Here is a 24269-nt window from a genome sequence, read left to right on the forward strand (position 1 = left end):
GGTAGACATGTCACCCCAATTGGAGTAGGGGCCGAGCAGAGCCGCCGCCCGTGCCTGGAACAGGCCCAGTGACCCGCCGGCGTGGTAGTCACGACACCCCAATTGGAATAGGGGCAGAGCAGAGCCGCCACTCGCGCCCGCAAGGTGGGCAGGCCTGCGACCGACCAGCGGATCAGGCCCAGCGGCCTGCTGGCGTGGTAGACACGTCACCCCAATTGGAGTAGGGGCGGAGCAGAGCCTTCGCCCGCGCCCGGAACAGGCCCAGCGGCCTGATGGCGTGGTAGTCACGTCACTCCAACTGGAGTAGGGGCCGAGCAGAGCTGCCGCCCGTGCCCAGATCAGGCCCAGCGACCCGCCGGCGTGACAGTCAAGTCACCCCATTTGGAGTAGGGGCTGAACAGAGCCGCCGCCCGCATCTGGAACAGGCCCAACGACCCGCTGGCGTGGTAGCCACGTCACCCCAATTGGAGTAGGGGCAGAGCAGAGCCACCGCCCGAGCCCGCAAGGTAGGCAGACCTGCGACCGACCGGCGGAACAGGCCCAGCAGCCTGCCGGCGTGGTAGATACGTCACCCCAATTGGAGTAGGGGCAGAGCAGAGCTGCAGCCCGTGCCCGGAACAGGCCCAGCGACCCGCCAGCGTGGTATCACGTCACCCCGACTGGAGTAGGGGCCGAGCAGAGCTGCCGCCCGCGCCCGGAACAGGCCCAGTGACCCACCGGCGTGGCAGTCATGTCACCCCATTTGGAGTAGGGGCCAAGCAGAGACGCTGCCCGCATCCGGAACAGGCCCAACAACCCGCTGGCGTGGTAGTCACGTCACCCCAATTGGAGTAGGGGCAGAGCAGAGCCGCTGCCCGCGCCTGCAAGGTAGGCAGACCTGTGACTGACCGACAGAACAGACCCAGCGGCCCGCCAGCGTGGTAGACAGATCTCCCCAATTGGAGGAGGAGCACAGCCGCCGCCCGCCCCTGCAAGGGAGACTTTTCAACTATACAAGAGCAATATAAATAAATAGGGGGAAAATTTCAAAAACACAACAGTTTCACCAAGCAGAAAGAAACGCGAGCAGTATGAAACGACAAGGAAAGAAAGGACCACAAGCAATGCAGGTCAACTCAACTTTAGAAGAGGTAATAGCTGCAGCAGATGGAATGTCAGATAAAGAATTCAGGATATGCATGCTTTAGATGATCTGGAGTCTCAAGGAAGACATGAGATAGCAAAATCAGACAATGAAAGATCACTTTGACAATGAATTACATAAACAAATCCAAGAAGCAAAAGATCAATTACACAGGGAGATAGAGGTTATAAAAAACAAACAGAAATCCTAGAAATACAGGAAGCAATAAACCAACTTAAAAACTCAATTGAGAATACTACCAACAGAGTAGAACACTTAGAAGATAGAACATCAGACAATGAAGACAAAGTATTTCAACTTGAAAAGAACATAGACAGCTCAGCAAGACTGTTAAGAAACCATGAGCAGAACATCCAAGAAATATGGGATAATATAAATAGACCAAACTTAAGAGTCATTGGGATACAGGAAGGCACAGAGCTCCAAACCAAAGGAATGAGCAATCTATTCAATGAAATAATAGGAGAAAACTTCCCAGACTTGAAGAATGAGACAGAATCCCAAATCCTAGAAGCCTACAGGACACCGAATGTGCAAAATCATAAGAGATCCACACCTAGACACATTATAATGAAGATGCCCAACATACAGAATAAGGAGAGAATTTTAAAAGCTACAAGAGAAAGGAAGCAGATTACATTTAGGGGTAAACCAATCAGGATAACAACTGATCTTTCAACACAGACTCTGAAAGCTAGAAGATCCTGGAATAACATATTTCAAACACTGAAAGAAAATGGGTTCCAACCAAGAATCGTGTATCCAGCGAAATTAAGCTTCAGGATGGAAGATGAAATTAAAACCTTCCACGATAAACAAAAGTTAAAAGAATTTGCAGCTAGAAAACCATCTCTTCAAAACATCCTCGGCAAAACATTACAGGAAGAGGAAATGGAAAATAACAATGAAAACCAACAGTGGGAGGTAGGACAGTAAAGGGGGGGGAAATAATCAAAGAGGAAAACAAACCATGTTTAGTAACATAAATAAACAAATATGGCTGGAAGAACAACCCATATCTCAATAATAACCATAAATGTTAATGGCTTAAACTCACCAATTAAGAGACACAGGCTAGTAGAATGGATCACAAAACAAGACCCAATAATATGCTGCCTACAGGAGACACATTTGATAGGAAAAGACATACATAGACTGAAGGTGAAAGGTTGGGAAAAATCATATCACTCATATGGACTTCGGAAACAAGCAGGAGTGTCCATACTCATATCAAATAAAATAGACTTCAAGCCAAAGTTAATCAAAAGGGATAAAGAAGGACACTACATACTGCTCAAGGGAGCCATACACCAACAAGACATAACAATCATAAATATATATGCCCCAAACAATGGTGCAGCTATGTTCATCAAGCAAACTCTTCTCAAGTTCAAGAGTCTAATAGACCACCATACAATAATCATGGGAGACTTCAACACACCTCTCTCACCACTGGACAGATCTTCCAAACAAAAGTTGAATAAGGAAACTATAGAACTCAATAACACAATTAATAACCTAGACTTAATGGACATATATAGAATATACCACCCAACATCAAGCAGTTACACTTTTTTCTCATCAGCACATGGATCCTTCTCAAAAATAGATCATATATTATGTCACAGGGCAACTCTTAGACAATATAAAGGAGTAGAGATAATACCATGCATCTTATCTGATCATAATGGAATGAAACTGAAAATCAATGATAAAAGAAGGAAGGAAAAATCATGCATCACTTGGAGAATGAACAATAGGTTACTGAATTATCAATGGGTTATAGAAGACATCAAGGAGGAAATTAAAAAATTCTTAGAGATAAATGAAAACACAGACACAACATATCGGACTCTATGGGACACATTGAAAGCAGTTCTAAGAGGAAAATTCATTTCTTGGAGTTCATTCCTTAAAAAAATAAAAAACCAACAAATAAATGATCTCATACTTCATCTCAAAATCTTAGAAAAAGAAGAGCAAAACAACAGCAAAAGAAGTAGAAGGCAAGAAATAATTAAAATCAGAGCTGAAATTAATGAAATCGAAACAAAAGAAACAATTAAAAAAATTGATAAAACTAAAAGTTGGTTCTTTAAAAAAATAAATAAAATCGACAGACCCTTAGCCATGCTAACAAAGAGAAGAAGAGAGAGAACTCAAATTACTAGCATACGGGATGAAAAAGGCAATATCACAACAGATGCTACAGAAATACAGAAGATAATCAGAAATTATTTTGAATCCTTATACTCCAATAAAATAGAAGATAGTGAAGGCATCGATAAATTTCTTAAGTCATATGATCTGCCCAGATTGAGTCAGGAGGATATAGACAACCTAAACAGACCAATATCAATTGAGGAAATAGAAGAAACCATCAAAAGACTACCAACTAAGAAAAGCCCAGGACCGGATGGGTATACAGCAGAGTTTTACAAAACCTTTAAAGAGGAACTAATACCAATACTTTTCAAGCTATTTCAGGAAATAGAAAAAGAGGGAGAACTTCCAAATTCATTCTATGAGGCCAACATCACCCTGATTCCTAAACCAGACAAAGACACTTCAAAGAAAGAAAACTACAGACCAATATCTCAATGAACATAGATGTAAAAATCCTCAATAAAATTCTGGCGAATCGGATTCAAAAACATATCAAAAAAATTGTGCACCATGATCAAGTAGGATTCATCTCTAGGATGCAAGGCTGGTTCAATATATGGAAATCAATAAATGTTATTCACCACATCAATAGACTTAAAGATAAGAACCATATGATCATCTCGATAGATGCGGAAAAAGCATTCGATAAAGTATAGCATCCCTTTATATTCAAAACTCTAGAAGAACTAGGGATAACAGGAACATACCTCAACATTGTAAAAGCAATTTATGCTAAGCCTCAGGCTAGCATCATTCTGAATGGAGAAAAATTGAAGGCATTCCCTCTAAAATCTGGAACAAGACAGGGATGCCCTCTCTCACCACTTCTGTTCAACATAGTCCTCGAAACACTGGCCAGAGCAATTAGACGAAAGAAATTAAAGGCATAAAAATAGGAAAAGAAGAACTTAAATTATCACTATTTGCAGATGACATGATTCTATACCTAGCAGACCCAAAAGGGTCTACAAAGAAACTATTAGAGCTAATAAATGAATTCAGCAAAGTGGCAGGATATAAAATCAACACGCATAAATCAAAGGCATTCCTGTATATCAGCGACAAATCCTCTGAAATGGAAATGAGGACAACCACTCCATTCACAATATCCTCAAAAATAATAAAATACTTGGGAATCAACCTAACAAAAGAGGTAAAAGATTTATACAATGAAAACTACAGAACCCTAAAGAGAGAAGTAGAAGAAGATCTTAGAAGATGGAAAAATATACCCTCTTCATGGATAAGCAGAACTAACATTATCAAAATGGCGATATTACCAAAAGTTCTCTATAGGTTTAATGCAATGCCAATCAAAATCCCAACGGCATTTCTTGTAGAAATAGAGAAAGCAATCATGAAATTCATATGGAAAAATAAAAGACCCAGAATAGCAAAAACAATGCTAAGCAGGAAGTGTGAATCAGGCGGTATAGCGATACCAGACTTCAAACTATACTACAGAGCAATAGTGACAAAAACAGCATGGTACTGGTACCAAAACAGGTGGGTGGACCAATGGTACAGAATAGAGGACATAGAAACCAATCCACAAAACTACAACTATCTTATATTTGATAAAGGGGCTTAAAGGATGCAATGGAGGAAGTATAGCATCTTCAACAAATGGTGCTGGGAAAACTGGAAATCCATATGCAACAAAATGAAACTGAATCCCTTTCTCTCACCATGCACAAAAGTTAACTCAAAATGGATCAAGGAGCTTGATATCAAATCAGAGACATGGTGTTTGATAGAAGAAAAAGTTGGCTTCGATCTACATACTGTGGGGTCGGGCTCCAAATTCCTCAATAGGACACCCATAGCACAAGAGTTAATAACTAGAATCAACAAATGGGACTTAATCAAACTAAAAAGTTTTTTTCTCAGCAAAAGAAACAATAAGATAGGTAAATAGGGAGCCTACATCCGGGGAACAAATTTTTACTCCTCACACTTCAGATAGAGCCCTAATATCCAGAGTATACAAAGAACTCAAAAAATTAGACAATAAGATAACAAATAACTCAATCAACAAATGGGCCAAGGACCTGAACAGACACTTCTCAGAGGAGGATATACAATCAATCAACAAGTACATGAAAAAATGCTCACCATCGCTAGCAGTCAGAGAAATGCAAATCAAAACCACCCTAAGATACCATCTCACTCCAGTAAGATTGGCAGCCATTATGAAGTCCAACAACAACAAGTGCTGGAGAGGATGTGGGGAAAAGGGTACACTTGTTCATTGTTGGTGGGACTGCAAATTGGTGCAGCCAATTTGGAAAGCAGTATGGAGATTTCTTGGAAAGCTGGGAATGGAACCACCATTTGACCCGGCTATTCCCCTTCTCAGTCTATTCCCTAAAGACCTAAAAAGAGCATGCTACAGGGACACTGCTACATTGATGTTCATAGCAGCACAATTCACAATAGCAAGACTGTGGAACCAACCTAGATGCCCTTCAATAGACGAATGGATAAAAAAAATGTGGCATTTATACACAATGGAGTATTACTCTGCATTAAGAAATGACAAAATCATAGAATTTGGAGGGAAATGGATGGCATTAGAGCAGATTATGCTAAGTGAAGCTAGCCAATCCCTAAAAAACAAATGCCAAATGCCTTCTTTGATATAAGGAGAGTAACTAAGAACAGAGTAGGGACGAAGAGCATGAGAAGAAGATTAATGTTAAACAGGGATGAGAGGTGGGAGGGAAACGGAGAGAGAAGGGAAATTGTATGGAAATGGAAGGAGACCCTCAGGGTTATACAAAATTACATACAAGAGGAAGTGAGGGGTAAGGGAAAAATAATACAAGGGGGAGAAATGAATTACAGCAGAGGAGGTAGAGAGAGAAGAGGAGAGGTGAGGGGAGGGGGATAGTAGAGGATAGGAAAGGCAGCAGAATACAACAGACACTAGTGTGGCAATATGTAAATCAATGGAAGTGTAACTGATGTGATTCTGCAATCTGTATACGGGGTAAAAATGGGAGTTCATAACCCACTTGAATCAAAGTGTGAAATATGATATGTCAAGAACTATGTAATGTTTTGAACAACCAACAATAAAAATTAAAAAAAATTATAAATGTAATACATTAAAGTAGTTATTTTACATTTGAAAAAAAAAACTGTCTTAGCAGGAATCAGAGAAACGTATAGGCCAGGCAGAAATTCTTTTCTGGTGACACTTACCAAGGTCAACTCTAGTTGATGTTGTGGGTCAGGATTTTTAGTTAATGGAGCTGTTACCATCTAGGGGTGCTAGGTTCACTGTCTTTTTCAGCAAAGAATTGAAGAACTGGACAGAGATAGTAACCAAGAAGGAGGTTTATTGCAAAAGCAACAGAGATAGACTTCTCCAGAGAGAAGGGGCTCCAAATCTGGGTATCTAGTGGAGGACTTTTGGCCTGTTCTTTTTATGGTCTCTGGGATTTCCTCCTTCTCTTCTGTCCACACTCTCCCCACTATTATTGATTGGTGCCCCCTCTGTCCAAGCGTCTCTTTTAGTTTTTCTATTGGGTCCCCTGCTTAGGAACATGAGTACAGAAGTTTCTGTCTGATTGGGTCCCCTGCTGGTGTCCATGAGGACTTTCCTCAAGCAGGAAGTTGACCTCTCCAGAAGACTGTCTCAATATCCTTTGTTTTGGCACTGCCCCCAACCTCCTCACTTGCCATCTGGCCCTGACTGTCAAAGTCTTTCTACATCTCTCTCAAACAATGGGTGGGGACAGGCCTCTAGTGACACTAGTGGTACAGGGGGAAGCAGAACTGAGAAATGGGAACATGGTATGCAGACCATACAGCACCTGGAAACTAGGAGGGAATAGTGATATTCTCTCTCTCTCTCTCTCTCTCTCTCTCTCTCTCTCTCTCTCTCTCCCTCCCTCCCTCCCTCCCACTGAAGACTTAACCCAGGCCCTTGTGCATAGTAGGCAAATGCTATACTGATAAAGTATATCTCTAGTCATTTAAGTTTTTTTTTTTTTTTTCCGAGGCAGGGACTCACTAAGCTGCCCAGGCTGGCCTTCAACTTGTGATTCTTCTCCCTCAGCCTCTTTAGTAGCTGGGATCATAGGCATGCACCACTGCATTTGGCTGGCAATAGGGAATTTGAGTTTAATTTTCATAAGGGTCCAAACCCAGATACACTAAGTGGCTCCTACTTAAAATCAATCCAAGTTTTCAGATCTTCAACATTGTAGACAAATGTTGCCCAAGAGGTAGTCAAGCAAGGGCTTCAATATCTTAGTGAAGGACTTGATAGCTGAATGGGGCTGATGATGCCCCCACAAACTTCATGTTTTTTTTGATTTTTTTTCTTGAAGAGAGAAGTGACATACAACAGAAATATTTATCAATTTATGTGCTTTTTTTCACACACAAGGATTTTCTGGCATGCTGCATTTAATAGCATCAGTGTTGAATATGAGTTTTTCATTCACAGAGGTTGCTAGATCTCTCTCTGTTTAAATATGAAAATAATATCCACAGGCTTTAAATTCACATAAAAGACATTTTTTTTCTTCAATAGGAGTTGGTGATCTGATCCATAATAGATCTCCAGGCGAATATCTTCGAGGGAAGGACAGAGTGCGAGCCCTGATTGCTGCAGTTCAACATCACTTGAAGAAATTTAATTACCAAAACTTTGACAGTTTGCTGGAAGCCTTCAGGCACTATGACAAGGCTAGTAGTAGAGCAGAGCTTTTGGTACACGCATGGGCGGACAAATCCCAGCGGGTTTGTGTAGATGGGAGTCAGCACACTTCGCCAATTCCACCCCTTGTTTTTGTAAAGAAAGTTTATTTGAAACACAGCTGTGTCTGTGTTATTGTAAGTATCATCAGTGGCTTATTTTGTCTTACATATGCAGAATTGAATACTAACAACAGAGATTAATATTTATTACTTGGCTTTTACAAAAAATGTTGCTGATCCCTGGTGTAATTATTTGGTGGTTAAAATGAGGTTCTTTACCACTATCAGCATTCTTGGGAACTTGTTGGAAATGCACATTCCAAGGCCTACCCCAGATCAACTGAATTAGGAACTCTGGGATGGAGCTCAGCAATGTTAACAAGCATTCCAGGTGATCCTGTTGCACATTCAAGTTTGAGAACCATTTTTTTTTTTTTTTTTTTTTTTTTTTTTTGTAGATAACTAAACTGCAGTGTGTTAGGATCAAGGAGGAGGGTACATCTCCGGATTCCTGGGGAAGATCTGACAGTCTACACCTTAATCTGAACATGTTCACATTGTGCCTTCATCTAGGTCCAACTCATGCTTAGAATGTCTTTCCCTAGAGGAGCAGGGTGTGCTTTCCGTTTTATTTAATTAATTTAATTTATTTATTTTGGATCCAGGAGTGCTCTACAACTGAGCTACACCCTCAGTCCTTTTATTTTTTATTGTGAGACAGGGTCTCACTAAGTTGCCCATGCTGGACTTGAACATGTGATCCTTCTGCCTCAGCCTCCCCAGTAGCTGAGATTACAGGTGTGTGTTGTTGTGCTCAGTAGAGGCCTTGTTTTTGATTCTCAGTACTGTCCTTTTCCCCACAAATTGTACTAATCATGTGGGAATAAACACCTACAAACAAGTACTCACCTATTTCCAAAATACTACTACAAAACTGTGTTCAAAGAAAACACAAGTATACAACTGGTTAGCTTTTTTTTTTTTTTTTAAGAATTTTTAATATTTATTTTTTAGTTCTCGGCGGACACAACATCTTTGTTGGTATGTGGTGCTGAGGATCGAACCCGGGCCGCACGCATGCCAGGCGAGCTCGCTACAGCTTGAGCCACATCCCCAGCCCAACTGGTTAGCTTTTGATAGAAACCAATTACTATTAATAGATAATTTCAAAAAATTTTAAAAAAGTAAGCTAAAATAAGCACCTTTCAACTTCTAATCTGTTATAACTTTCCCCCCTTTCTATGGTGCTGGAGATTAAGCCTAGGGCTCCCACATGTATTCCAAATATTGAGTTGTGGCTCAGCTCCTTTTCACTCAAATGTAGATATCTCATAAATATCATGGTAGAGGAAATTTACCTAGTAGTGACATGAATAAGAGAACCTGCATTCACACCTAGTACTTTGCTTTTAAAAATTCTTCATTTTCAATGCAATTATAGGAAATAACGATCTTCTTAATAGCTGTTGATTATCTGAGTAAACCACCAAGCATATTCCTTGTGATAAAATTAAATTAAGCAGGGAGGAAATTACTGAAAATTATTTAATGCTGGTATACCTTTTAAACAGTTAACTTTTAATATGCACAATATAGTGCTCAGTGTCCTTAAGGAGCTTTTTACTGAGAGGGTAATAAGCTGTTGTTCTGGTACAGCTGTAGGATAATTTTTGATTATTTGAATCTGATATTGTTGGATGCCCAGATTTAATTTAGTAGGAAAAAAAAGTAGAACAGTGCAAATAAACTATGATTTCCTAAGTGAATCTTCTTGGCGTATAAAATTAATTCTATTATTTATTGAACACCCATAATACATCAAGCTTTATTCTTTTTTTTAAAATTTATTTTATTTTTTTATTGGTTGTTCACAACATTACAAAGCTCTTGACATATCATATTTCATACATTAGATTGAAGTGGGTTATGAACCCCCAATTTTACCCCAAATGCAGATTGCAGAATCACGTTGGTTACACATCCACAATTTTACATAATGCCCTATTAGTAATTGTTGTATTCTGCTACCTTTCCTATCCCCTACTATCCCCCCTCCCCTCCCCTCCCATCTTCTCTCTCTACCCCATCTACTGTAATTCATTTCTCTCCTTGTTTATTTTCCCATTCCCCTCACAACCTCTTATATGTAATTTTGTATAGCAATGAGGGTCTCCCTTCATTTCCATGCAATTTCCCTTTTCTCTCCCTTTCCCTCCCATCTCATGTCTCTGTTTAATGTTAATCTTTTCTTCCTACTCTTCCTCCCTGCTCTGTTCATAGTTGCTCTCATTATATCAAAGAAGACATTTGGTATTTGTTTTTTAGGGATTGGCTAGCTTCACTAAGCATAATCTGCTCTAGTGCCATCCATTTCCCTGCAAATTCTATGATTTTGTCATTTTTTATTGCTGCATAGTACTCCATTGTGTATAGATGCCACATTTTTTTTATCCATTCATCTATTGAAGGGCATCTGGGTTGGTTCCACAGTCTAGCTATTGTGAATTGTGCTGCTGTGAACATCGATGTGGCACTATCCCTGTAGCATGCTCTTTTAAGGTCTTCAGGGAATAGTCCGAGAAGGGCAATAGCAGGGTCAAATGGTGGTTTCATTCCCAGCTTTCCCAGGAATCTCCAAACTGCTTTCCAAATTGGCCGCACCAATTTGCAGTCCCACCAGCAATGTACAAGTGTACCCTTTTTTCCACATCCTCGCCAGCACTTGTTGTTGTTTGACTTCATAGTGGCTCCAATCTTACTGGAGTGAGATGGTATCTTAGGGTGGTTTTGATTTGCATTTCTCTGACTGCTAGAGATGGTGAGCATTTTTTCATGTATTTGTTGATTGATTGTATATCCTCCTTTGAGAAGTGTCTGTTCAGGTCCTTGGCCCATTTGTTGATTGGGTTATTTGTTATCTTATTGTCTAATTTTTTGAGTTCTTTGTATACTCTGGATATTAGGGCTCTATCTGAAGTGTGAGGAGTAAAAATTTGTTCCCAGGATGTAGGCTCCCTGTTTACCTCTCTTATTGTTTCTCTTGCTGAGAAAAAACTTTTAAGTTTAATTAAGTCCCATTTGTTGATTCTTGTTATTAACTCTTGTGCTATGGGTGTCCTATTAAGGAATTTGGAGCCCGACCCCACAATCTGTAGATCGGAGCCAACTTTTTCTTCTATCAGATGCAGAGTCTCTGATTTGATATCAAGCTCCTTGATCCATTTTGAGTTAACTTTTGTGCATGGCGAGAGAAAGGGATTCAGTTTCATTTTGTTGCATATGGATTTCCAGTTTTCCCAACACCATTTGTTGAAGATGCTATCCTTCCTCCATTGCATGCTTTTAGCCCCTTTATCAAATATAAGATAGTTGTAACTTTGTGGATTAGTCTCTGTGTCCTCTATTCTATACCATTGGTCCACCCGCCTATTTTGGTACCAGTACCATGCTGTTTTTGTCACTATTGCTCTGTAATATAGTTTGAAAACTGGTATCGCTATACCGCCTGATTCACACTTCCTGCTTAGAATTGCTTTTGCTATTCTGGGTCTTTTATTTTTCCATATGAATTTCATGATTGCTTTATCTATTTCTACAAGAAATGCCGTTGGGATTTTGATTGGCATTGCATTAAACCTATAGAGAACTTTTGGTAATATCGCCATTTTGATAATGTTAGTTCTGCCTATCCATGAAGAGGGTATATTTTTCCATCTTCTAAGATCTTCTTCTACTTCTCTCTTTAGGGTTCTGTAGTTTTCATTGTATAAATCTTTCACCTCTTTTGTTAGGTTGATTCCCAAGTATTTTATTATTTTTGAGGATATTGTGAATGGAGTGTTTTTCCTCATTTCCATTTCAGAAGTTTTGTTGCTGATATACAGAAATGCCTTTGATTTATTCGTGTTGATTTTATAACCTGCCACTTTGCTGAATTCATTTATTAGTTCTAGTAGTTTCTTTGTAGTCTTCTAGGTATAGAATCATGTCATCTGCAAATAGTGATAATTTAAGTTCTTCTTTTCCAATTTTTATGCCTTTAGTCTGTCTAATTGCTCTGGCCAGTGTTTTGAGAACTATATTGAATAGAAGTGGTGATAGAGGGCATCCCTGTCTTGTTCCGGATTTTAGAGGGAATGCCTTTAACTTTTTTCCATTCAGAATGATGCTAGCCTGAGGCTTAGCATAGATAGCTTTTACAATGTCAAGGTAAGTTCCCGTTATCCCTAGTTTTTCTAATGTTTTGAACATAAAGGCATGCTGTACTTTGTTGAATGCTTTTTCTGCATCTATCGAGATAATCATATGGTTCTTATCTTTAAGTCTATTGATGTGGTGAATAACATTTATTGATTTCCGTATGTTGAACCATCCTTGCATCCCAGGGATGAATCCTACTTGATCATGGTGCACAATTTTTTTGATGTGTTTTTGTATTCGATTCGCCAGAATTTTATTGAGGATTTTTGCATCTAGGTTCATTAGAGATATTGGTCTGTAGTTTTCTTTCTTTGAAGTGTCTTTGTCTGGTTTTGGAATTAGGGTGTTGTTTGCCTCATAGAATGAATTTGGCAGAGCTCCCTCTTTTTCTATTTCCTGAAGTAACTTGAAAAGTATTGGTATTAATTCTTCTTTAAAGGTTTTGTAAAACTCTGCTGTATACCCATCCGGTCCTGGGCTTTTCTTGGTTGGTAGTCTTTTGATGGCTTCTTCAATTTCATCCATTGATATTGGTCTGTTCAAATTGTGTGTATCCTCCTGACTCTGTCTGGGCAAATCATATGACTTAAGGAATTTATCGATGTCTTCACTATCTTCTATTTTATTGGAATATAGGTTTTCAAAATAATTTCTAATTGTCTTCTGTATTTCTGTAGCATCTGTTGTGATATTGCCTTTTTCATCCCGTATGTTAGTAATTTGAGTTCTCTCTCTTCTTCTCTTCGTTAGCATTGCTAAAGGTCTGTCGATCTTTTTTATTTTTTCGAAGAACCAACTTTTAGTTTTGTTAATTTTTTCAATAGTTTCTTTTGTTTCAATTTCATTGATTTCCGCTCTGATTTTAATTATTTCTTGCCTTCTGCTACATTTGCTGTTGTTTTGCTCTTCCTTTTCTAGGGCTTTGAGATGAAGTGTGAGCTCATTTATTTGTTGTTTTTTTCTTTTTTTCAGGAATGACCACCAGGCGATGAATTTTCCTCTTAAAACTGCTTTCATTGTGTCCCATAGATTCCGATATGTTGTGTCTGTATTTTCATTTATCTCTAAGAATTTTTTGATTTCCTCCTTTATGTCTTCTGTAACCCATTGATCATTCAGTAACATATTGTTCATTTTCCATGTGATGTAGGATTTTTCCTTCCTTCTTTTATCATTGATTTCCAGTTTCATTCCATTATGATCAGATAAAATGCATGGTATTATGTCCACCCCTTTATATTTACTGAGGGTTGCCCTATGGCATAATATATGGTCTATTTTTGAGAAGGATCCATGTGCTGCTGAGAAAAAGTATATCCATTTGATGATGGTTGATATATTCTATATATGTCAGTTAAGTCTAGGTTATTGATTGTGATATTGAGTTCTATAGTTTCTTTATTCAACTTTTGTTTGGAGGATCTGTCCAATTGTGAGAGAGGTGTGTTGAAGTCACCCATAATTATTGTGTTGTGGTCTATTTGATTCTTGAACTTGAGGAGAATTTGTTTTATGAATGTCGCAGCACCATTATTTGGTGCATAAATATTGATAATTGTTATGTGTTGTTGGTGAATGGTTCCTTTTAACAGTATATAATGTCCTTCCTTATCCCTTTTGATTAACTTAGTCTTGAAGTCGATTTTATTCGATATGAGGATGGCCACTCCTGCTTGCTTATGAGGACCATGTGCGTGGTATATTTTTTCCCATCCTTTCACCTTCAGCCTGTGTATGTCTTTTCCAATCAGATGTGTCTCCTGGAGGCAGCATATTGTTGGATTTGTTTTTTTAATCCATGATACCAGCCTATGTCGCTTTATTGGAGAGTTTATGCCATTAACATTCAGAGTTACTATTGATATATGGTTTGTACTTCCATCCATGTTTGATTGTTTATCCTTTTTTAAAAAAAATTTAGTTTGTTTCTCCATGATTATCTTTCCCCTCACCTTCTGTCTTTACTGAGGCACTTCCCACTGATGGTTTTGGTTATTGTTTTTCATTTCTTCCTCGTGTAGTGTTTTGCTCAAAATGCTTTGCAATGCTGGTTTTCTGGCTGCAAATTCTTTTAACTTTTGTTTATCATGAAAGGTTTTTATTTTATTGTCATACCTGAAGCTTAATTTTGCTGGAAATAGAATTCTTGGTTGGCATCCATTGTCTTTCAGTGTTTGAAATACATTGTTCCATGACCTTCTTGCTTTCAGTGTCTGTGATGAAAAATCCATTGTTAACCTTATTGGTTTACCCCTGAATGTAATCTGTCTCCTTTCTCTTGTAGCTTTTAATATTTTCTCTTTGTTCTGTATATTGGATATCTTCATAACAATGTGTCTTGGCGTTGGTCTACTGTGATTTTGTGTGCTCGGTTTCGTGTATGCATCTTCAATTTGTATATCTGTTTCCTTTTTTATTTCTGGAAAGTTTTCTGTAATTATTTCATTCAGCAGGTTACTCATTCCCTTGGTTTGGATCTCTGTACCTTCTTCTATCCCGATGACTCGTAAGTTTGTTTTTTTTATGTTATCCCATAACTCTTGGATGTTTTTCTTGTGAATTTTTACCAGCCTTTCTGAGTTGGCTAGACTGTTTTCAAGATGATATATTTTGTCTTCATTCTCTGATGTTCTGGCTTCTACTTGCTCCACTCTGTTAGTGATACTCTCAATTGAGTTTTTAATTTGGTTTATCGTTTCCTTCATTTCTAGAATTATTGTTTGATTATTTTTTATAATCTCTATCTCCTGATAAAGATGCTTAACTTCTTCTTTTATCTGTTTATGTAATTCATTCTCAATGTGTTCTTTTGCTGCTTGAATTTGCTGTCTTGTATCCTCTTTAAGGTTCCATTCCATCTCTCTAAGGTGTTCCTTGAGTTCTTTATATGACCATTTTTCTGATGACTCTAGGTCCTCCTGAATATTTAGGCTGTCCTGCATTGTTTGTACTCCTTTTCTTCCTTGCTTTTTGAAGCTGCTCATGTTACTTCTTGTTCTGTTTGACTGCTGAGTTACTGTTTACTCCTATAAATTTATTTGATGCTGTAGCCGCATGTTTCAGTGAAGTTATCTCCTCCACTCAACTACTCAGTCACAAAGGGTAGGTCTCCACTTTTGTTTATAACAAAGCAGATGTGCTGTCTGCAGCCATATTCACCTGCATGAAAAGGCATTGACGCAGAACTGGACTCTGGATGGACCAATCAAGATGCAGGAGGAGCAGGTTTTAGGAAACCAGGATGATGTGTCCTCAGCCACTTGTTAAGGATGACTTCAATGTCCTTATTCTGAGAATAGTCTTGTAGAGCTTGATAAGTTGACGTTAAAATTCACATGAATTCCAGAGACCAGAAAGTCCAAGATAATGTCAAAGACAATTGAGGGTGAGGAATTTTCTCATTAAGTTACTGGGAAATGGATGAACATGCACAGGAGACTTATTCAAGAGCATTTCATCTCATAAAGTCAAAACCAGATAAAAAGATAATTCTAATTCTATGTGTCTTGGCCAGCAGATCAAGCTTTATTCTGGATAATGTATAGACTTTCCACTTAGGGAACTTCACATCTCGAGGAGTTAATCATAAATTAGAGTACCAGTGGAATGCTAGAGCTGGCTTTGAGAGAGCATATTGTTAAATTTTCAGGAAGTTTGCAAGCCATGTGACATCCCAACGGTAGTTAGAAATTAGCCCTGATGAAAGTATTTATACCACGGACAGCAGCAACTGCTACAAATCAAGGCTTCTTTTCACCACAGCCTCCAAACAGCCAGTTGTTAAACAAATAGAGCACAGCACTAGAGTAGAATTGGCGCCAAGCACTATGATAAATTCAAAATTACAAGTAGGGATATTGGCTCTTGGATATTACAGACAATGTAATTCATGATGGAAATCAGTTGACAATTTTTCTCTTCCAATTAATTGTCTAATTAAGCATGTGTAGAACTCAGTAATTTGTGCTTACTTAAGGAATACATTCTTTGCCAATATGTAAATATCATTAACTTAAAACTAAAATAATCTCCTAAAATAAATTTCGCTGGTAGGCCTTAGGGTTCTCAGCTAAATTCAATAATTGCATCCAGTTCTTGTTTCTGGAGGGGCTGCTTGTAGACCGTCTATTCAACTTCCTACTTGTCTGTGCCACCAGCCAATGGTATTTGCTAGTTGATGACATTGATTTACCTTGTGGAATGATGGTTTTCAGTCACTCCATGCAATGAAAGAAAATGGGGTTGAGAAAGATCTCCAAAGGTGTTCCATGAGGGGGGAACAGTCACTAAGGTTATTCTCTGTTGTTTCCAATAGAATTCTCAGTAGTAAGATTGAGGAGAATGGCATTCAAATTATGGATAGAAATTCTTGGCTGTCATTTAAACTTATGGTGCTTCTAACAGTTTGATAGAGCTACTCCACAGCATTTTTCTTCACATGAAGCCTCCCTGGGGTGGTCTGAAAGATTAAATAATGTCTTTCACTCCCCTGAACATTCCAGGTCTAAGGCGTTCTTTCTCTAAGGGCCCGATTGCTATTTTCCTTCCATCACCATGAGGTCCATGCGTCTCATTGCAGCAACTGTAAACTTCACATTTCTCCATTCATTCCCTATTTCCACCTAGACATTTGGTCTGGAAAGGTCAGTTATAAGAAGGATGAGGAGATTTTGGAAAAGTTCCAGACACCCATTTCATTCCCTGTTTTGGCTTCTATAGAAAGACTGGGTGAGCAATGCGCTCAGTCAAGGCATTATTACTCTTTTTGACTAGGACTATGTTAACCCAACAAAGTATCAGGTGGCTGAAATGCTGAGATGAAATTAAGTTTGTATCTCCAGAATATTTTTTGTGTGTGTGAGTGTGTGTATGTGTGTGTGTGTGTGTGGTGCTGAGGATTTAACCCAGACCCTTGTGCTTGCTAAGCATACTCTACCACTGAACTGTGTCTCCAACCATTAGAATCCTTTTTTATGCCTGGTTGCTACAAAGAGGAGGATCGACCAGATTGGCCTGAGGTTGCTAATGGGGGAAAAAAGATGTACAATGAACAGCAATGGTCAAGACAGAACCCTGCACTTTCAAAATAGGCCTTTATAACCCACACCCCTTTTATTGTGGAAGCAGTTGCGATAAGATGATTCCTTTCTGGGAACAGCTAAACTACTTTTTACTAAGGTAAAAGTTACCAAGAGCTGATAAAAAAGGTAAATAATTTTTGAGAATGCCATTCTAATGCTCAATAATACTAGATGGAAGTGGATGGTAAAGAGGAAGAAAGGTTTATTGAATACCTTAACAGCTTCATTGTTGTATTAAAAATGGTCCAGAAAAGCAAAAAAAAAAAAAAAAAAAAGCCTCAGATTAATTTCAATTGCTTCACTATTGTGACTGGAGTCAGCTGATTATACCATAACTTGAAAAAGTGTCAACTTTGGTAGACACACCACTGATATTCTGAGAGGAGGTCAAAGTTCAACATTGTCGGTTGTGAGCATGGGGGCCACATCTGTGTGTGGTGTGTCTTCTCTGACCATGAGACAGATGGGGCATTTTTTGGGCAGGAGTCATTTTTTTTTTTTTTTGCTTGTAGTGGAAGTTTCTGCATTCAAAATATACAGTCCTTTATCTTGTGTTCTATTGTAATAACATGTGTGATGTCAGGACTGGCACAACTATGGGCCCAGGCAGCAATGGTAGCAATCTGAATGGTTCAGGCTTGATTAACAATTTAATTCCAATCATTTCCTCAGAGAATAAATTCTTATTGTGAATATCAACTTGAATTATTCAGATGGTTCAGTTAGTTAGCAACTAAAAGAAGTGTGTCTTGAATCTGGGAGTATGTAGCTTTCAAGTAGCAAACTAAACAGGAGGACCTCTGGCAATGGCCCAACTCAGTAATGATGTAACATATTTTATTATGGCCCAAGCTATGAGAATGGCTTTTAGATCTTACTGCTGAGTTGTGCCTATATCCAGTTTTGGTCCTTTGTATGCTAACTTTGGTTTTGAAAGCCACAGAAGCCCAGTGAAGGCCACCAAGTTTCAGCTTAAGCAAATAATCAGAGAAGCTCAGGCATTCAGAGGAGCCTCTGTGAATTCAAGTCCTCCCCCCATTTTTTTTTTTGAGGGGAGACCAGGGATTGAACTCAGGGACACTCAATTACTGAGCCATATCCCCAGACCTATTTTGTATTTTATTTAGAGACAGGGTCTCACTAAGTTGCTTAGCACTTTGCTTTTGCTGAGGCTGGCTTTGAATTTGTGATCCTCCTGCCTCAGTCTCCCGAGCTGTGGGATTATAGACATGTGCCACTATGTCCAGCTCAGGCCCTTTTGAACCAGTGGCTTTTCTTTAGTGGCAGAATGGCAAATAAAAAATTTCCTAAAGATTACTATCCTTTTTCATATAAAGCTCATGTGTTATTGGGGCAAGGATGTCTGCATTTTTTTTCCTTTTTCTTTCTTTCTTTCTTTCTTTTTTTTTTTTTTTTTTTAGCTGGGCAGGGGATTGAATCAAGGGTCTCAACATGCTTCAGGCAAATGTTGTACCACTGAGTTCCATCCCCAGCTCCTATATCATTCTTGAACATGCCACTTCCACCTGACAAATGAGGCTTGTTGGATCCTTTCCACTTTGTACGTCATTGAGTCCAAGTTGACCCACTTCAAAATGATTACCAGGCTGGAGACTCACAAGGCTGCCAGGGGTCTAGTGTCAGTTCCAACAAGAGCCCAGTAATAGGCTTAGCTGCTTTTCAAAAAGTAGCAGGAGACAATGTGTCTTAAACCTTGAGGTGCACCTCTAAGTGAAGATTGTCTTTACTTTCCAGAGCTTCTAATTGGCAAAATGACCTGTAACAGAGACTTATAGCTTAAAGGGTCAGTAGAGTTATGGGGCTCTAAATGTACTGCAGTTTTCTACATGCAACTTTTCTTAATCAGGGCAATCTCTGGCACTTATGAGACATCACAATCCAGGCATGGAGAACATCAATACCAATTACATATTCATCAATAATAATTCACTGTTGGCTTAATTTGTGAGTGTGCGCGCTGGGGATTGAAAATCAGGGCGAGCACTCTATCACTGAACTACACCCTCAGCCCTGTAGTTGGCTTTTGTTCTTCTCTGTGAACCCTGTCCAATTGTACTAGCTAAATCCAGTATCACTTTCTCCCCACCCTGGAACAAAGTATTGAATTGAATACAGACTTTGGTGCCTACATTCAAAGGCATAAAAATTTGAGTCCTCACTACCCCTTCCCAACTTTGAAGTTCTACAGCATACTTGGACAGATGTGGCCTTTGACCTCTTGGTGACTGGAAGACCTTGGTCCCATTCCTCTAGTCACTTTTCTCCATAAAGGAGCTGTAGTTAGGGTACAGGAAAAGAGGGGATCAAGGCTGCACAGAGATAGACTGTCTCTGAACTAGGAAATAAGAAGTATTTATCTTGAGTTTTGAGTGGTATTGCGGTTGTTCACAGTTCAATGAAACAAAACCATCATTTTTTTTCAGTCTAGACAAATTCCTGTATTAGTCAGCAAAGCTATTATTATTAGCACATCTATTTTATTTTTGTGGACTTCTTGATTTAACAGCACTCCTTCCCCCATTACTTTTCAGTCACAGATATGGGGTTTATATTTTTGGTTAACTTGGGCTTGCAGTAGAAATTTTTATAAAGTAGTCTACATTAATCTAGGACATTTATAACTCCATTGTCAAGATAATGTGTTTTAAGTTCACATTTTGTTTCAACATAAGACTTAGGGATCTTTCCCAGGGCTGCAGGTCTGACTGCAATAATTATCTGGAATTTATTGGGTCTGTCTCATTGAGTCACTTCTTTTTCTTCAGGGGATCACCTCCATCAGCATGGTAAATCCAAGCCTGGGCAGTTTGAACCTGAATACTACTACTCAGTGATTCATTCATGATTTCCCTTGGGAGTTTTTCCCTTTCAGGGAAATCTCTCTGAAGGAGCCAAAACTCTCTTATAGCAGCCAAAATCCACTGCCAAACACACACACACACACCACAAAAATGAAGAGCTCAGATCTTTACCATCATCTCTGAATGGCTTTAAGATCAGCTTGATAGACTGCAGGAGGGGCCAAGTGGTAAGATGCCCTGGTTATTGTCATTCTTCCTTAACAGGCATTATATTCTCTGCTTCTTCTCCCAAGAAATCATCCAAAATTTTTGCTCAGAGCCCTCATAAAGCCCCCTCCCTTCATACTTATGCAAGTACTTTTGTCTTTAACTCTTATCTGAAAGGAAACATTCCTCCCTTTTCCCTGCCAGAATGAAATTGAATGGTCATTGTTACAATAGGGGCTTGATGGATGGGTAGCATCTCCTCTTGCCCATCAGAGTTTTAGCCAAGAAAACCTGGTCTTTGAATCGATCTCCCTGTTCTTTGTCTTGCAACTACCTTTTCAATTTCTCATTAATAAGCAATGCAACGAAGGATTATTTATTGCCCAATTGAAACATGGAAGGTGTTAAAAACCTTGTAAGCAAGGAAAATTGTCTAGATGTTGTACACAACATTGGTCAAATGAAATGTCAAGCATATATCATGGTTATTCCAGCTTAGTCCTAGTGTAAACAGCATGATTTAAAGAACATGATTAAAATAGAATGGGGACTGGGAGTGTATATAGCTTAGTGAAAGAGCATACTCTGAGCACTTGGGAGGCTCTGGCTTCAATCCCCAGCACCTAAAAATTAAACAAATGGAAAAAACCCCCCAAAAACAAAACAACAACAAAACAAACAAACAAACAACAACAACAAAAACACTAAGGTTCTGAGCCATACCCTGCTTGTTCCAACCAAGGTTTGAAGTTACTGTATGTGTATATGACATTGTCTCAATGAGGATCAATTTTGCTTAGTATATACCACCTCTTATGTTAAAATTAAGACTCTTGAATTTATGGAATAGAGCTATTTATTTTTTATTAAGCTAAATAATTGCTATTGTTTAGATACAAGTATCCCCCCAAAGCTCATGTGTGAGACAATGAGAGAAAGTTTGGAGGTGAAATGATGGGGTTATGAGAGCCTTAATGTAATCAGCTCATTAATTCTCTGATATGGATTAAGTGGGGTAACTGTAGGCAGGTAGGGTATGGCTGGAGGACGTGGATTGATGGGGGTGTGCCTTTAGGGTAGATTTTGTCTGTGTTGAGGGGACTTCTGTCTTTCTACTTTCTGGTGGCCATGCCCTGAGCCACTTCCCCGCCCTCCCCCCACTCCTCCACCATAATGTTCTGCTTCACTTTAGACCCAGAGCAACAGAGTCAGCCATCTATGGATTGAGATTTCTGAGAGCCAAATAAACTTTTGAGCCCCCAAATAAACTTTTCCTCCCCTAATTGTTCTTATCAGGTCATTCTGCTCTTGAAGACAGTGCTCATCTTGTTATTATTATTTTTTTCTTTTTGTCTAACAGAAGAGAGATGGGATGATAGATAAAGCAGAGCTTCAGGAAGCTTGTAACCAGGCCAACTTGCATTTAGATGAGAATCTCCTGGACCAACTGTTTGACTACTGTGATGTGGATAATGATGGCCTGATTAACTTCCTAGAATTTGCAAATTTTCTTAACTGGAAAGACACAATGGTTCTCAAAGATTATGAAGAGAGGGTCATCATTAAAGGTATTTAAGTTGTGAAGATTCGCTTAATTTTTAACTGGAATTTTACATTTTCATTTTTTAGGTGCTCAGACCTTACCGACTTGAATATTATATAAAAGGGAAAAAATACATACATATTTTTATTTATTTGCTTATTTACACATAGAATGTCTGTGGAAGAATAGGAAAGAATTTGAAAATATGTATTATTTCCAGGAAGAAGGAACTGGGTGGCTGATGGACAAGATAGCAATGTTATTTTTTTTATGTGATGCTGAGCTTTGAACCTGGACTTCAGTGCATATTATAGCAGTGTTCTACTGCTGAGCCATATATCCAACTTGAGACTCCACCCCCCATACTTTTTTTTTTTTTTGTATGAGGACTTGAACCCAGGGTGTTTTACCATTGAACTACATACTATATATGACTTTTATTTTGAGACAGGGACTTGCTAATTGCTGAGGCCAGCCTCTGAGTTACAATTCTCCTGCCTCAGCAGCTCCAGTTGCTGAAATTGTGCTATCATCTGAGACAAACTTTTAAAAAATGTATGTTTTTGTATGTTTTGAGTTTGGAACCAGGTATTATTCATCAAGAAAAATTAAAAGCAAAAAAAAAAAAAAGCTTTGTAGGAACTCAAAATTTGATAGTTCCTCACAAAGCTGTTTGAAAACCATTGTCTTAAGAGTAATTAGCTCTCCTTACCCAGGAAAACTCAGTAGTGATATAGAATTTCACGTAAGAAGATTAATTTTTAAAATTCTACACAAAAAGGAAAAAACATCATAATTATTACTTTTTGATTCAAATATTTTCAAGTTTACATGTTATCTTCTTATATCACTAACCATATACATAGATATGCATATATATTTTAAACATTTCTGTAATAACAATGAACATACCATTTTTATTTGACTTTTAAAATTTAGCTTTTAAATTTCTGTGTAATGAAGAGATACTTTTATGGTTTCTGCAAGCTCCATTTTCAGTTCCCTCATGCTTATGTGTTATGATTTACTAAACCATTTCTTCACTCTAATCTAAGTTGTTTCCAGATATTTTAAAAGCAATATGGGTAATGCTATGATTATCATCTCTGGAAAAGCTTTCTGTTTCTAATTATATCTAATTTCTTATGAATGTTATTATTGTCTGTCCCAGAAGTAACTTATCTTTATTTTCATTCTGCTTTTCTAAATGATTCTACCAATTTGCAATTTTATCAGCCAAGGCTGTGAGAAGGTTTTACTCCAACCTTCAAACATTATTATAATTTAGTTGGTATATATAATGATACCTCATTTGCTTTAATTTTTGTAACTTGATTATTAGTAGAGAGGACTAACTTTTTAAAAAGGTTGTTTACAATTTTATTTCCCCTTGGAATGTCTGTCTGTTCTCTAAAAAGTGACTATACCAGCATTTGGGGAAAAGAAACAAAAAGAACTAAGGTTCTGAGCCACACCCTGCTCTACCTTTATTCCTGGACCATACCTTTCTGCAAGGCCAAAACCAAATTTTGGTTTCTACTGAGGACATGAGTGAGCCCTTACGCAGTGTGTCTGGTGCAGCCTTTATTTCTATCTATTCAGAAAGCAGCAGAATCTTCTTTACCCAATTAAGTTTTTATTTTGTAGAAAACAACTCTACCCCAATCCTCTCAGAAATAAAGAGGTGGATGACATTTTTTTTTTCCTTCTTGGCACAACTCAGGAAGTAGTGGGGGAGAGCAAAAGCCTATTTTCAAACCAGATGGTTCTTCAAGTTGTTCCTGTTTTTGGATTCCAACTTCATTAGCTATTGTCAATGATGTTCTTGAGGATTTTATCTTCTAAAATTTTAGGGGGGAACCTGCAAGTTAGGGGCCAGTAGGCCCAGAAGGATCCCAGAAATGTTTTGCCAGAAATTTTCATATGTTAAATTCTGTCTTACTGCTGACTTTTCAAGGAAAGGGGTGGGTACCCTAAGGCAGTGTTCTGAGGAACAAATTTCGCACTGTCCAGATTTCTGCTTTTTGTTAGATATAGGAATGGGTTAGAGAATCTGGAACTCTGGACCTGAATGCTTTGGTGGCATGGATTAGGCACACTTTAAGGGGATGTGTTCTTTCTGTTTTTCCCGTTTCCACCTGACTTTGATAATGATGCACCACTCACCTCTGCTACTCTTGTGTGTCCCTGAACCTGTTGAGTCCTTGGGTGATTGAAACACCACAGTACCCTCTAGTGGTATGTGTGTGGAGTAACCGGATCTTTGGAAAGGATATCTCATAAATTTACTCCTTAAATTTGAGAATTGACTTACCAAAGCAAATCTGTAAAAGAGTATATTGTCTTACAACTTCAGTTCTACATCAGATTTGTTTTTTCCTTCGGTGCTGGGG

The 24269-nt window shown here is 38.6% G+C and overlaps 1 protein-coding gene across 1 annotated transcript in view; it reads left to right on the plus strand.

Moving 5' to 3' along the window:
* Window positions 1-24269, plus strand: part of EFHB (EF-hand domain family member B) — a gene marked incomplete at both ends in the record, with an annotated part of 62838 nt that overhangs the window by 34597 nt on the left and 3972 nt on the right. Inside the window, 2 exons of the mRNA XM_081283230.1 lie at window positions 7857-8011; window positions 21694-21901. Coding sequence (XP_081139356.1) covers window positions 7857-8011; window positions 21694-21901 — 363 coding nt within the window. The remainder of the gene's footprint in view (window positions 1-7856; window positions 8012-21693; window positions 21902-24269) is intronic.

This window comes from Spermophilus citellus, assembly GCF_964194105.1.
Source record: "Spermophilus citellus genome assembly, chromosome: 3".
Taxonomy (NCBI): domain Eukaryota; kingdom Metazoa; phylum Chordata; class Mammalia; order Rodentia; family Sciuridae; genus Spermophilus; species Spermophilus citellus.